This window comes from Bubalus bubalis, chromosome 6 (assembly GCF_019923935.1).
Source record: "Bubalus bubalis isolate 160015118507 breed Murrah chromosome 6, NDDB_SH_1, whole genome shotgun sequence".
NCBI classification, from domain to species: Eukaryota; Metazoa; Chordata; class Mammalia; order Artiodactyla; family Bovidae; genus Bubalus; species Bubalus bubalis.
The window spans coordinates 112,074,112-112,089,327 of record NC_059162.1 but is presented as its reverse complement, the minus strand read 5'-3'; the positions used below and the strand labels follow the sequence as shown (position 1 = coordinate 112,089,327).

Genomic DNA, 15,216 nt, shown 5'->3' with positions numbered 1-15,216 from the left:
TCCAGTATTCTTGCCTGGAGAATCCCATGGACAGAGAAGCCTTGTAGGTTCCCAGTCCATGGGGTCGCAAGAATAGGACATGACTTAGTAGCTAAACCATCGCCATTTAAAAAAAATAGACTATATGAAATCTACAATAAAAATAGTATATATTATTTGTACATTGCATGCTATGTATCCTTTTTATCAGCAAAATATATAATAAACTTAGGCATATATATGCCTTCTTATATATAAGAACTTATATAAGTTCCCTTCTCCAGGGAATCTTCCCAACCCAGGGAGTGAACCCAGGTCTCCCACCTTGCAGGAGATTCCTTACCAGCTGAGTCACAAGGGAAGCCCAAGAATACTGGAGTGGGTAGCCTATCCCTTCTCCAGCAGATATTCCCAACCCAGGAATCGAACCGAGGTCTCCTGAATTGCAGGTGGATTCTTTACCCACTGAGCTATCAGGGAAGCCCATATAAATATGTGTGTGTGTATACACACACACTCTTTGTCCAGAGAGCCAGTTGTTAAACATCGATCAACAAACCACTGTCTATGCATCAGTCTCCTCATCTGCAAAGTGGGACAATAACACCTACCTGCAGAAAGCTTGTATGAGGATTAGATTCGACCTGAATCTGAAGCGGTCAGCAGAGGGTCACCATCAACACTCATGTGTTTGCTAATCACCCCACCTACCCATTCCTGGCCAGGTCAGAGGAAAGTTGGGGACCTGTGCAAGTACTTTACTTGGGGTCCTTCTCCTCCACTATAAAAGTCCACCTCTCCTCTTGATTCTATGATCTCTGAGTACTTGTCCATCAGTCACTCCATTCTTTGCGTTTTCTTCTCCCTGGATCACTTCCTTGTGACCTAGAAACATGCCGACATCTATCTTCCCTAGGCTAAAGAAAAAAAAAAAAGTTTCTTTCCTGATCCTAAGCTACCATCCCCGCTTTGTATAGGCCTCCTCTGCCAACCTTCGACAAGAAAGCCAGCTATCAGGGCTCTTTCCCCCCAACTGCCACCCACCCCTTACCCTGTTACAATCTGCCCTCCCTCCATAGTGAACCTCATCTCTCAGAATTCTCCACTGACCCATTTGCTGGACCCAACACCTCTGCCCCAACCTCATCTGATTCAATCTCTTCTTGAAATTGCTCTTGTCCTCCATATTAGCATTTCTCCAGTTTCCTTGTATCTCTGATTATTTCCTTTCCCACTCTAGTCACCATGACGTTCTGCCCTTGGTCAATTCCCACTAGTTCTCAGGTGTCAGTTTGTATCCCGTGAAGATAGCGCCTGTGGTCTGTGTGGCTGGTTGTCCATGAAACATCCATCCTCCCCCACTTTCTTTCTATGATGCTTCCCTAGCACATGGCCCAAGGGCCTAGGGGAGACTGGCCTCACCCCTGGGCTCAAGGAGAGAAGCCAATCAGAGTAACAATATTCCAGCCCTTGCCAGGAGTCAGTTCAGGAATGGACAAGCGTGGAAGAGATTATTCCATGACTGCAGTATCTAGTATGCCTGTCTTCCTTAGCATCAGAATTGCAGCTGGGCACATGGAGCCCCAGGAAAGAAAACAAAGGCATTCTGTAGCCTCCCATTTAATGGGGTGTGGCCAAGTTCTGTCCAACAGGACTGAGCAGAAACTAGTAGCAAACAATAGTGTGCCCTTCAGATAAAGGGGCAGGTCTTTCCCTTGCCTGAAGTCACCTCGGACTTAAGAGAGTCTTAACCACAGGCCCACCAGGGAAGTCCCAACACTGAGAGCTCTAGAGGGGTTGGGATTCATCCCACCTCCTCCCCAGCCCACTGTCACACTCCTCGTTGGACCTACAGTTCTTCTCCAGGCGTCTACGGAGCCTCCCTGAGTCCAGTCTCTCCCCAGGCAAGCCTGTCCCCGTTGTACCCAAGGCTGATCAGAGCAAGGCCCTGCTCTCCAAGACTGGCCACGCACTGAATCCTCCCGCAGAGCCCAGGGAGAGCTGGGTGAGGCCTGGGAAGCTGGTCAGCAGATAATTCTGGTGATCCCCAGGCTGGGGAAAGCCTGACCCTCAGGGGAACTCAGAGCTTCCTGTCCAGCTGCGTCCAGTACAGACAGGGGCCAGCCTCCAAGCCCTCCCTGCCCCTCCCCACCCCATGCCTCAGAGTCTTTGCTCTCACAGTTCCCACGGCAGGAACGCCTTCTCCTCCCTGATTACAAGGTGAATCCCCATTCATCTCTTAACATCTGTCGCGAATGTCAGCTCCTTTATGGCCTTCTCCCAAATTCGGGCGATGATTTCCTCCATTTGTCATTCATGCCAACACTTCTTGAGGGCCATTATTAGCCAGGCACTGTAATTACACAGGTAACACACCTACTCTGCCTTTGAGTCTGTGGGTGAGGAGGCAGACGTATAAACAGAACAAGTTCAAAAAAATTTATTGTTATTCTTTTCATCTTTTCTCCCGGTTGTAAAAATAATGCACACACATTATAAAGCCTCACAAAATTATTTTAAAAAGTCAGTCCCTCTGACATCACTATTACTAATACTTTGGTATAAAACTGTCCAGGTTGTATTTACTATTTCACAAAATTGGCTTTCAAGCATACTGTTTTGCCTAATTCATTTTGGACATCTGTCCACATATAAGGAGATGACAGAGGACAAGATGGTTGGATGGCATCACCGACTCAATGGATATGAGTTTGAGCCAACTCCGGGAGATGGTGAAGGGCAGGGAAGCCTGGTGTGCTGCAGTCCATGGGGTCGCAAAGAGTCAGACACGACTGAGCAACTGAACAATAAGCAAACGTAAACGCAGCTGCATCTCATTCTTCAAGAGCTGTAGCATATGCAAATGTGTGGGTGAACCACAGTGGACTCAATTCCCGGGTCACAGACATTTCCGTTATGTTCAGTTCTCCTCTATTACCAACCTCACTGTATGAAAAGCTTTGTCTATACATCTATGTGCATTGGCACGAGGGTCTCTGACTGATAAAATCCTTGAGGCAGGGACTTCCCTGGTGGCGCGATGGATAAGGGTCTGCCTGGCAGAAAGATGCTGGTCTCCTGTCTCCACGCAGCATCACAGAGCTGTGGAGAGCGCACGCTGCTTTGAGGCCTGAACAAGCTGGGCTGTGTCACCCAGGACTCTGTGTTTCTGGGCAAAGAAACTCCTGGGATAAGCCAGGAGATGGGGGGCTTCCGTGGTGGCTCAGTGGTAAAGAATCTGTGTGCCAGGGCAGGAGATATACGTTCAGTCCCTGGATCAGGAAGACTAAACAACCAGCACAAGGGGCTGCCCCTGGCTGGAGCTGCCGGGAGTCCCAGCAGCTCATATCATGTACGGGGTGCACTCCGTGAGCCAGGCACTTGCTAAACGCTTCAGATGAAAGAAAGCATTTCATCCTCGTGGTGATCTCATTATCAACTCCATGGTACAGATGAGGAAACTGAGGCACCGACGGGTGACAGCTAAGTGGAGGAGGCAGAATGTGAACCAGGTGGTCTTATCCACTGCACCCCCTACCCATCTCCCCAGCCCCACCCCCACCCCATCCCACCCGCAATTGCAGAGGGACATTTGGAGTGTTTTCCTGATCTCTCTTTCTGCCAGTGTGCTCTGGGGGGAGGGAAATGACAGCACCCAGACTGAGACAAAATCTCCAGAAACGTTCAATGACCGTATGAACTCATGAATGAGCAGAAGCACCCAGAAGGCTCCAAGACCACATGCTGCAGAATCCTTCCCGGCTCCCTGGCATCGTCAACGCTGCACATAACAATTCTGATCCAGGGCAAGCCAACAGGGGAGCCTTCTCGGGCCCCGTTTGTCCTTGTTTACACACAGGTGTCCAAGATGCAAACACAGAGGTAGCCCTTCAAGTAACTCATGTGGTTTGGGGTAGAGAGGAATTCTCTAGGAAAGTCTGACTCCAGAGTCGTCTGGGATCATTGCACCAGCAAGCCTGTTTGAATCTGATATCAGGAGCCTCCCTGATGGCTCAGTGGTAAAGAATCCGCCTGTCGATGCAGGAGACACGGGTTCGATCCCTGGTCTGGGAAGATCCCACATGCTACTGAGCAATTAAGCTCATGCACCACAACTATCGAGCCTGTGCTTTAGAAAACCTGGGAGCCCCAACTAGTGAGCCCACATGCTGCAGTTTCTGAAACCCGAGTGCCCTAGAGCCCGTGCTCCTCACAAGAGAAGCCACTGCAGCGAGAACCTGCACACCACAACTAGAGAAAAGCCCGAGAAGTGATGCAGACCCAGCACAGTCAAAAATTTAAAAAAGAAAAAAAAATCTGAAACCAGGATCCAAAGCATTTGCCATTTGGCCATTTTCCCATTTTGTTTTTAATTTTCAGATGGCACACAGACACACACTCTCCTTTCCCTACCGTCTCACATGCTCAAGCGAGCGCCGTTTCCCTCGTCCTGATGAGCTGGTCGCCGGCTAGGAGCTCGCTGGGCAGGGAGCAGGGACAGAGGGACTGTGCCGTGCAGGAAGGAGGCACCTACCTTGGCTTCAAAGAAGTCCTTGGCACCTTTGACGCCCTCCAGGGCAACATCGATCTCAGAAAGCTTCGCCAGTGCCATCAACCCGCTGTCCTCCTGCAGTTCGCCCGCGGCGGCCTTGTGGAATATAAGCAGGAACTGCAGGGGGAGGTCGGTAAGGGTCAAAGTCAACGTCACCGAGAGATTTACAGGCCCCTCTGACCCGAGCTACAGCCATTATAGCCACACCTATTACAAAGGGTGTATACGTGTCCACATGACAAGCTATTTTTTCCCTTATCACACTGTCAACACTGAAAACATGGGGAAATTCCCTGGAAGTCCAGTGGTTAAGACTCCGTGCTTCCACTGCAGGAGATGTGGCTTTGATCCCTGGTAGGGGAAATTGAGATCCCATATGCCTCGCTGCTGCTGCTAAGTCACTTCAGTCGTGTCCAACTCTGTGTGACCCCATAGACGGCAGCCCACCAGGCTCCCCCGTCCCTGGGATTCTGCCGCAAGAACACTGGAGTGGGTTGCCATTTCCTTCTCCAATGCAGGAAAGTGAAAAGTAAAAGTGAAGTCGCTCAGTCGTGTCCGACTCTTAGCGACCCCATGGACCGCAGCCTACCAGGCTCCTTCATCCATGGGATTTTCCAGGCAAGAGTATGGAGTGGGGTGCCATCGCCTTCTCCCATATGCCTCGAGACACAGTCAAAAAAACAAAAACAAGGGGCTTCCCTGGTGGTCTAGTGGTTGAGCCTCCGCCTTGCGATGCAAGGGACACCGGCTTGATCCTGGTCTGGGAAGATGCCACGTGCCAAGGAGCAACTAAGCCCGGGTACCACAAGTACTGCATCTGTGCTCTAAGAGCCCGGAGGTTACAACTACCGAAGCCTGCTCACCCTACAGCCCGTGTTTCGCAACAAAAGAAGCCACAGCAATGAGAGGCCTGCGCACAGCAACAGAGAGGGGCCCCCGCTGGCTGCAATTAGAGAAAACCCATGTGCGGCAATGAAGACGCACTGCAGCCAATAAACGAACAAATACATAATTTTTTTTTTTTTTAAAGGCCCATCTTCTCACAGGGATGTAGGGGAAGGGGCACCCTCATGTTGATGAGAGTGTAACCTGAATTAAAATTTTTGGAGGGCGTTTTGGAAATATTTACCAAAAATAAAATGCTTTCACCCTTCTAATCATTAATTCCCCTGCTTGGAATCCATCCCTTAAAACATGCACATAAATGTTATAGTGCATAAAAACATTACATAAAATGGTTTAAGAAGAAGCAATATGCATAAAAGCAAAAAACTGGCCACATCCTACTTAACAGCCATGAAAGAAACAGTCCAGTAGATTGGTAGGTACTACTTTTAAAACTAAATAACTTAATATTTCTGACATTTTAAGAAACCATTCCTATTTCCCATTTGTGTCCCATTTTGGCGTTAAACTATTTGCCTTCCTCGGTGTTTTCTACTTTAGCTCTGTCACTTGCCTTTCAGCTTTGTTTACGGTGGAAATGTTTTTCAAAAGCTATCAATCTTTGCTTTTCTCTCACCAGTGTTATGCTTAGAAAATCCTTCCTTGCCACCAAGGTTACAGAAACAATAAAAAAACCTGTGTTTTTGTCTACAGCTTTTAGGACTCTTTAAAAAAAAAAAACATGTAAATATTTAATCTCTGAAATTTATTCTGATCTGTCATGTGAAGTTGATCATTAACCTTATTTTCTTCCACATGGTTAGTTAGTAATCCCCACACCACTTACTGAATAATCCATCATCTTCCTGAAGATTCAAAATGTGATCTGAATGAATTTGTCTTTCAAGTCAGTCTGTACTAAGAGAATACAATACATACAATACTCTGGAGGATACATTTTTAAATAAACAAATAGGTCAACCTGAAAGAGCAGTGCTTGCTCTATCTCACCCCTTGCATGTCCTTCCATCACCCCCAAGGCAGTTTTATGGCTTTTTAACCTCTCTTCTTTAAAATTTTTTGTGAATTTGTCAAATAGCTTCTATACCACTTGCATAATTTATCCATCTAAGAAGAATAGATCTTCTCAGGTGGCTCAGTGGTAGAGAATCCCCCTCCCAAGGCAGGAGATGTGGGCTCGATCCCTGGGTTGGGAAAGATGCCCTGGAGGAGGAAATGGTAACCCACTCCAGTATTCTTGCCTGGAGGAACCCATGGACAGAGGAGCCTGGTGGGCTACAGTCCATGGGGTTGCAAAGAGTCAGACACAACTTAGCACCTGAGCGCACACACACACACAAAATATGTATGCCTAAAGGGAAATTTCAATTTTCCTCTAAAGATTGTCTTCACCAAGAGGAAAGAACATTTTCTAAAGCAGAGTGGGAGGTAAGACAAGCTCAATGCACTTTTCCCAAATTCCAACTTGAGTGTCTCTTAATGCCTAGAGGGAAGCGTGTTTCATTAAGTGAAAGTCCGAGCTTCCATCATCACCACCCCCAAAACGCCTTGCCAACAAGTCCTTCTTTGTCATTCTTGCTTCGAGAGGGTCCTAACTCCGCTGTGGACTTCGCCAAAAACAAAGCAACTGGTGAAGCAAGATGTTGCAGGACTTTCAGCTTCACGGAGGAGGCCGTCACCGTGGTCAGCTTGGCTCGACAGAAATGCCACGGTCACCCACCTGCAGCTTCAAACTCTCTCACTAGAGGCCGGCAAAGACTCAGTTTGCGGCAGACTCTCACAGCCAGAACACTGGCTCCAAAGAAGACTTGGAAGTCAAGCCTGTTGAACGAGGAGAGGTTCCCCCAGGAAAAGGATGGGGGACAAGGGGGCTGGGGGATGGTGGTGAGTGGGCTCTCACAGAAGAGACTGAAGAGCCCTGCACACGTGAGCCTCAGACAGAGGGAAAGAGTAAAATACCCAACCATCCCTCGGCCCCCTATGTGTCCTTAAAGCACTTAGCAGAAGCCACCCTCCTCCCCAGTTCTTCATAAGGAGGACACAAAACAGGTTGCCCCTTCGGAGCTTAGGAAAGACAGAGCACCTCCCCCAGCCTAGCACCAACCCTAGTGACCTGGGGCAGGGGAGTCTCTTCTCTAAAATTCATTTTTCTTACTCTGCAGCAGAGATGACAATGTAGGTGTTTACAGAAGGGTTTGCGAAGATTCTCTGGAGGAAGAAATGGCAACCCACTCCAATATTCTTGCTTGAAAAGTCCCATGGACAGAGGAGCTTGGTGGGCTAAAGTCCATGGGATCGCAAAGAGTCAGACACAACTGAGTGACTAAACACCACCACCAACAAAAGGGCTTAAAGTAATCCTCAACAGTCCTTTCCCGAGTGGATCCCGCCCACAACTGCTCACTCTCAACTCTGCCAGCTCACAGGTAACCACCAGCAGCTCTGTCATAACTTAGGGGGTCTCCCTGCCCCAGCCAGTTCAAGAAAAAAGATCAAGCTCAACTCGAAACTCTCCAGCCTTCCATAGAGCACGCCAGGGTTTCCCATTTAATGTATCACAATCACCAACCCCTGAATGACAATTTCTCCAACTGCCCAGCCTTGTTTGTCTTCCTATTTATAGTCCACAAAGACTGGTATGTTGTAGAGAATTGGAAAGTGTCCTAGCTGTGACTCTGAGCAAAGAGGGGGGAGGGAAGGAGAAGCAGAAAACAAAGAAACAGAGAGAACTCACAAAGCTAAAAAGCAGTTTCAGACATGAGCTAGCAAATGCTTGTGATGAATTTAAGAGAACTTTAATTCCGTGGCTCTGACTGGTGATACAAACACTTGCCCACATTAGTTAGAGCTTTTAGGAGGCGAGTGACAGAAACACACTTGTTGGCTTAAGCAAAAAGGAAGTATTCATTATACAAATAGGATATCTCAAAAGCCAAGGGCAAAATACAGTGGTCTGGACGAAGATTGGAATGGGGAGAGCCAATGTGTTCAAGACTGGAGGCCACATTCTCTCTCAAGCTCTTGTGTCTGGACCACATGGTAGAAAATGACCACTCCACACTGAATTATCCTTGCAGGAACAGCCACCTGCAGAGCCAGTATGCCAAATACCAGCCCCAAATTCCCAGATACAGAATCCAATTGACCTAATCTGGCCACGGGTCCACCCACAGTCCAATCAACCATAAACAGACCGGGGTGCAACCCAGGACAGCCAGGGCTGCCAGGGACCCTCTCAGGGAGGGTAGGGTGGGAGGAGAAAAGAAGACCTACAGTTTCCAGTGTGTGCTTGTGCGTGCATGAGTGCGCGTGCTCACTTGTGCCTGACTCTTTGAGACCCTATGGATTGTAACCTGCCAGGCTCCCCAGTCCATGGGATTTTCCCAGCAAGAATACCAGAGTGGGTTGCCATTTCCTCCTCCAGGGGAATCTTCCTTCCTGGGTCTCCTGCACTGGCAGGTGGATTCTTTACCACTGAACCACCTGGGAAGCCACCCAGTTCCCAGGACTGACAGGTAATCTAGTAAACCCCTTATCCAGCCTTTGTACAAAATCACCACACATCTGGTCTTGGAGCAATTCTGCTTTGAGACAGATGTAATGGAATTAGTAAGGACTACAAGAAAAAGGGAGGAAGATATTAAGGCCTCTCTGTCTGCCTCCAAAGGAGACTGAGGTGGGGAGTGCCTGGAATCCGATTCTAGATCCCTAGAGCTACGGAGACAGAACTGCTAACTCCAGTGCGTCCTGTGACTTCTCCTACATGTCTGTACATGTACATAAACTATAAACGCAGACAATTACCTTTTACACACGGTTTGGAAATATGCTTTTGTTCCTGCTTCTCACACTGTTGACATTTGTCCTCTGGTCATCAAACACTGTGCTAGATCATCGTTTTTAAAGGCTCCACGTGTGCCATTTTGTTAAATACCCCGAATGTGCACATATTATTTTCATAATTGGAAAAGAAATGGTTTAAAAGAAAGATCAATTCCCTTGAAGGTTGGGGGAAAGTAGCAAACTGGTGCTTAATAGAGACATTTTCTGTATCAAAGGGCTTTTCTTTAGATGTAACTCACTTCAGTCAAGTTAATCCAAAAAAAAAAAAAAGAAAGGGAATATAAACTCACCAAGTACCCACTAAGTGTCAGGTCAGGAAGGCACTTTAGAAATGAGACATTTTGTCTACTGGCAACTCCTGCCCCATGTGATGATGGTGGTGGAGCTGTTTCATGATGCCCTGTGGCACATGACCTGGATCTAACCAATCACAGTATCCTGGATGCAATGATTGGTCCAGGAGGTGGGCAAGTACCCCTATGAGGGCCAATCAGAAGCCTTCTTCTGAGACTGCTATGGATTCTGGGATAAAGTAGCCCTCCATCCCCTGGGGCAATGTAGCCTGGAGCTGCCAGCAACCATCATGGCAGGCACCAGGGACAACACCTTATCTGGAAAGAAAGGATGTAGAAAAAAGCACAGTCAAGGTACAGCAAGAGAAAATTACTGATTACTTATGTCTAAAACACTTTCACTTCATCTCCTAGGTATGTGAACCAAGAGTCACTGGTTCTTTCCTTGTTTAAATTAGTTAGCATTCTCTTTCCATCACTAGCAGTCAAGCATTCTAACTGATAGAGGCATAGAAAGAGAACTTTATCCTCAAAACAGTCCCGAGCAAAAGCTGTTAACAGCCCTATTTTAAGGACATAAAAACTGAGGCTGAGAAATAATGTGTTCCAGTTATGCAGCTCTGTGTAGAAGATGGAGGTTGGAATGTACACCTCTTTTCATTACACAAACTCAGCATCAGCCCACTGGTGGCTTACAACATGGGTGGACACCAGCAGAGTGAAATCCTAAGAGCAGGAGGTTGGGCTGTGGAGTATTGTGTGGCGACGCATCCACACTTCCAAATCTGTACCTCTGGGCACGGCTCCTAGAGATGCAGCCACAGTGGGGCTCTGAATTGACAAAGGACTGAACATGAACACCCCTGAAGACCTGTAGGTGGGTTGAGTACCCACAACGAAACCCTCTGGAAATGTCCAAGCCTCAGATCGAAATGGCCAAACCAGCAGCTCATCAAAAGCTAACTGAGAAAAAAAAAAAAAAAAAAAAGCTAACTGAGCATCTTGGAAATAGAGAGGGGTGCATGCGCGAGGCTCCTGGGTCAAACAGAGGGGAGGGATTTTCAGCTGGTGACTTGCACAGACGTCTAAGCACCCTTGATTTCCATTCCCCTGAGGTTAAAACTTTGCCACAGAAGTTCTTTCCCCAGCAGTGCCTCCAAAGCTTCACCAAGGCAAAATCCTTTACTTTCTATATCCCAGGGGTACCCAGATTATTGTTGTCGTTGTTATGTGTGCTCAGTCATGTCCGGCTCTTTGTGACCCATAAACTGTACCCTGCCAGGCTCCTCTGTCCATGGGATTCCATAGGCAAGAATCCTGGAGTGGGTTGCCATTTCCTCCTCCAGGGTATCTTCCCAACCCAGGGATCGAACCCACGTCGTCTGCATTTCAGGCTGATTCTTTACTACTTGAGACATTGGAAAGAAAGAGCTAATGCCTAGCATGATGCATGAATAATACAAAGGATTGATATTATTATTATTACTAATTTGTAGTAATACAAATGAGAGGCAAGGGAACCAGAGAGGCAGCTGCAAAGTTGAATGTGGTAAATGATGGTGGCAGGCTGTCTCCTAGGCCCAGCCCTGAGCCGGGATCTGATTTCAGACAAGTGCTGACTTTTTCGGTCTTCTAGCTCCTTAGCTCTGAAATGAGAAGTCTGGCAGCAGATTATCCTGAGGGTTACGCCCAGCACAGGTTTTCCATGATCTATCTCCACATCAGCCAGTTGAGGAAAGGAAGAGATGGGGGATTCTGAAGTTGATCTGTGAGCAGTGAGAGGCACAGTCATCTGGGGAAGGGACTCATGGCTCCAAACTCAGCTTCAGAGAGAACCGCCCCCACCCCCCCCGCCACCCCCACAACCAAGAACAGCATCCAAAGGCCCTATCTAGCCTGGACAGAAGACCAGTATTTGGCCAAAGTTCTCACCCTCAGAAACCAGGATGCCAGCACTCCACTGTTTCTGGAATAATAAAGGTTAAACACCAGAAGACAAGGACTGTCTTCTCTTCTTTCAGCTTCCAAGGGTCCCAAAAGAGACACGATTGAAAACGAGACCACAGCAGCTGGGCTAATGTCCAAACCTTCAGCCTGGATGGTCTTGCCAAAGTTATTCTAATACCAGGTCATTAGTTCGTTAGTTCAGTTGCTCAGTCATGGATATATCTAAAAACCTTTCAATAAAACTCAAACACACAAGACATGCAATTCCCTTCCTTGTGGAGCTGCATTCTTGCCATGGAAGAAACCCAGTGGCCTTGAGATTTATTCCCCAAAGTAAAAATGGCTGAGGTGTTCACCCATTGGGAAATCAGGTGAATCTATGTGCACTCTTCCAGGAATATATCTATATGTATACAATTTTGCCCACAATTCCAGGGGTCCAAAGACCAAAAACCTATCCTGGACTTGTTTGGAGGAGAAGGTTCAGGGGCAGAAAGTAAGACCCTTTGTTTAATTGTTTTTTTAAAAAAACTACTTTAAAATGCTTATTTTAAAAATTAATGGGCTTTCCAGGTAGTTCAGTGGTAAAGAATCCATCTGCCAAGCAGGAAATGAGGGTACGTTCCCTGGGTCAGGAAGATCCCCTGGAGAAGGAAGTGGCAACTCACTCCAGCATTCTTGCCTGGGAAATCCCATGGACAGAGGAGCCTGGCGGGCTATATCCACAGGTTTGCAAAGAGTCGGACAGGACTTAGTGACTAAACAACAACAAGATAAAAATTAACAGTTTAAATATATTTTTAAAGTGTGAAACTAAAAACCACCAAAACTTTGCACCCACAAATATTCACTATGAATGTTTTGGTGAACATCCTTCCAGATTTCTCAATACTTACCATTTTACCCAAAGGAGGCTATCCTACCCAAAGTGACTTTCAAACTGCTTGCTGAGTGTTTTCTCATGCTAGCACTGTGGCTCACTAGCTCCTTAAAGATATGTTAAAAAGCAGAACTGCAGGTTAAATATCCAAGCAGCTCTCTAGAGGGGCCCAAGCCATTGTGTAGTCACCCTCCCCCTCCAGGGGCTCAGGGCCAGCAGGATGCAGGTACCTCACGGAAGCTGAGTTTGCCATCAAAGTCCTCGTCCACCTCCTTGATCATGCTCTTCAGGCCCAGGTGGGTCTGGGGGGCCCCCAGCTTCTCCATCATCAGCTTCAGCTCCATCAGGTCAATGAAGCCATCCCTTCCAGCGTCATACCTGTGGGGTCAAACGCAGGACGCTGGTGAGGGATGGCCATGGCCAGGACCAAAAGACACTTGTTAATCTACCAAATGCAAGATGCTTTTGGCTTTAGTTACTGAAAAACGACTCAAACAACTCCTGCCTTGCAGTGCCCACCAGGGTCACTGCGTTGGAAGGGTCCCCTGCCTCTCCTTCAACACCTCTGGACTCTGCAGGATCCGACTCAAAGCGTGTCTTGGACTCCAGGAGTGTTTTCATATCTGTTAACGCCTTAATTAGGCCGTAAGTTTCCTGAGGATGAAAAACATGCCTGTTTACCTTTATTTTTCCCTGTTTCGGTCAACAAACGTCCACAGAAGCTCCTAACGTTGGACAACGGAAGGGCTGCACCTTCCATTGTCCAGGGCTGCACAAGGCACCCTATGCACCCACTCTATTACACTGACGGTTCTGGAAGCTTCCTTCAGTCACGCGTCCCTGGGTCCCCGCCCACCTCTCCTCTCATCCACAGGTCTCCTGTCTCTGGAAGCTGCTTTCCCGACCTGGCACTCTGGTTTCACGCTCCGCCCTCCGGCTCACAGATATCCAGTCCCCAGGTCTGAATGGTCATGCCCGGATGTCACAGGTGAGCCGGGGCTTGGCACAATACTCTTGGCCAAGTTTCCACACAGGGCCAGCACTTCTGCTGACTGTGCCCCCAGCCCCCCAGCTAGAAGTAACCCCAGCCTCCCCAAGGCAGGGATCCTGACCCTGCCCTGTACTCCTGAGTGCCTGGGTCAGTCCCGTGGGAGCCTTCCCAGCCTCTGTTCTTCTGCCCCAGCCACTCCACCCAGCCTCACCCACAGCATCCTTCTCTACACACTTGGGCTATTATGGAGCTTCTCACAGACTCCCTGGCTCTTCTCCCAGCAAATCCATCCTATTCTCCACTCCCCAGAGATCCCTTGTTACTACGGTATGAACGTCATGCGTTAAAATCAAATCCATTCAGAACAGCCCAAAGATGGGAACAACCCCAGAATCCCCTAATGGATGAACAGATAAGCAAAATGAGGTATATCTATACAATGGGACATTACATATTCACGCAATAGCGCGTTATTCTCCATTTAAAAAATGAAATTCTGGTCTTTCCTGGTGGTGAAGTGGATAAGAATCCACATGCCAATGCAGGGAACATGGGTTTGATCCCTGGTCCAGGAAGATTCCACATGATGCAGAGTAATTAAGCACAGGAGCCACAACTACTGAGCCCATGGACAGCAACTACTAAAGCCTGAGCACCGAGGAGCCTGTGCTCTGCAACAAGAAAGGCCACTGCGATGAGAAGCCCACTTGTGGCAACTAGAGAAAGCCCCTGTAGCAACAAAGACCCAGTGAGGTAAAAAAATAAATAAATAAAATTATTTAAAAAATGAAATTCTGTACTTTGCTGACAAAGGTCCATACAGTCAAAGCCATGGTTTTTCCAGTAGTCATGTATGGATGTGAGAGTTGGACCATAAAGAAAGCTGAGCACAGAAGAATTGATGCTTTTGAACTGGTGGTGTTGGAGAAGACTCTTGAGAGTCCCTTGGACTGCACGGAGATTAAACCAGTCATCCTAAAGGAAATCAGTCCTGAATATTCATTGGAAGGACTGATGTTGAAGCTGAAGCTCCAACACTTTGGCCACCTGATGCAAAGAACTGACTCACTGGAAAAGACTCGGATGCTGGGAAAGAATGAAGGCAGGAAGAGAAGGGGACAACAGAGGATGAGATGGTTGGATGGCATCACCAACTCGATGGACATGAATTTGAGCAAGCTCCAGGAGTTGGTGATGGACAGGGAAGCCTTGTGTGCTGCAGTTCATGGAGTCAAAAAGAGTCGGACACGATTGAGTGACTGAACTGAATACATGCTCCAACACAGATGAAACTTGAGAACATTATGTTAAGACTGAAATAAACCAGACACAAAAAGACAAACCTGCATAATTCCACTTATGTGAGATTTCTAGAATTCCTAGAGTAGCTACTAGAGACCAGGGCAAAGGGGGGTGGGGTGGGAGATACTGTTTCATGGTTTAGAGTTTCAATTTGGGATGAGGAAAAGGTCCTGGAATAGGAAGGTGGTGATGGTTACACAAGAATGTGAACATATGGTGATCTCAACACTTAAATGGTTAAGATGGTAAACATTATGTATATTTTACCACAGGTAAAAAAAATTAAATACATGAACAAACAAACAAAAAAACAGACTTCTTGACTGTCTGTCCTGCCCACCCTCAATTCCACAAAAGAAACCACCATTGTTGGGAACCACACCACACCCGCAGCCTGTGGGCATCCAGAAATCTAACCATGTGGGCTGGTGGTATTTTGAGGCCCACGTGGTCTTGCTGGAGATGAAGCCTAGTACTCCCCAGCGTGCTGTGTTCCGGCCACAGTGGCCAGCTCATGCCGTTC

The 15,216-nt window shown here is 47.6% G+C and overlaps 1 protein-coding gene across 2 annotated transcripts in view; it reads right to left on the bottom strand.

Annotated features, from left to right (window-relative positions):
• EFHD1 (EF-hand domain family member D1) overlaps nucleotides 1–15,216 on the bottom strand; it is a 44,057-nt gene that overhangs the window by 5,908 nt on the left and 22,933 nt on the right. Inside the window, exons 2-3 of one of the 2 annotated variants that reach the window (XM_006042662.4) lie at nucleotides 12,631–12,778; nucleotides 4,514–4,648 (exon numbers count right to left, since the gene is read on the bottom strand). In XM_006042662.4, the coding sequence (XP_006042724.3) occupies nucleotides 4,514–4,648; nucleotides 12,631–12,778 (283 nt within the window). The remainder of the gene's footprint in view (nucleotides 1–4,513; nucleotides 4,649–12,630; nucleotides 12,779–15,216) is intronic. The other variant, XM_006042663.4, reaches the window with a different exon arrangement.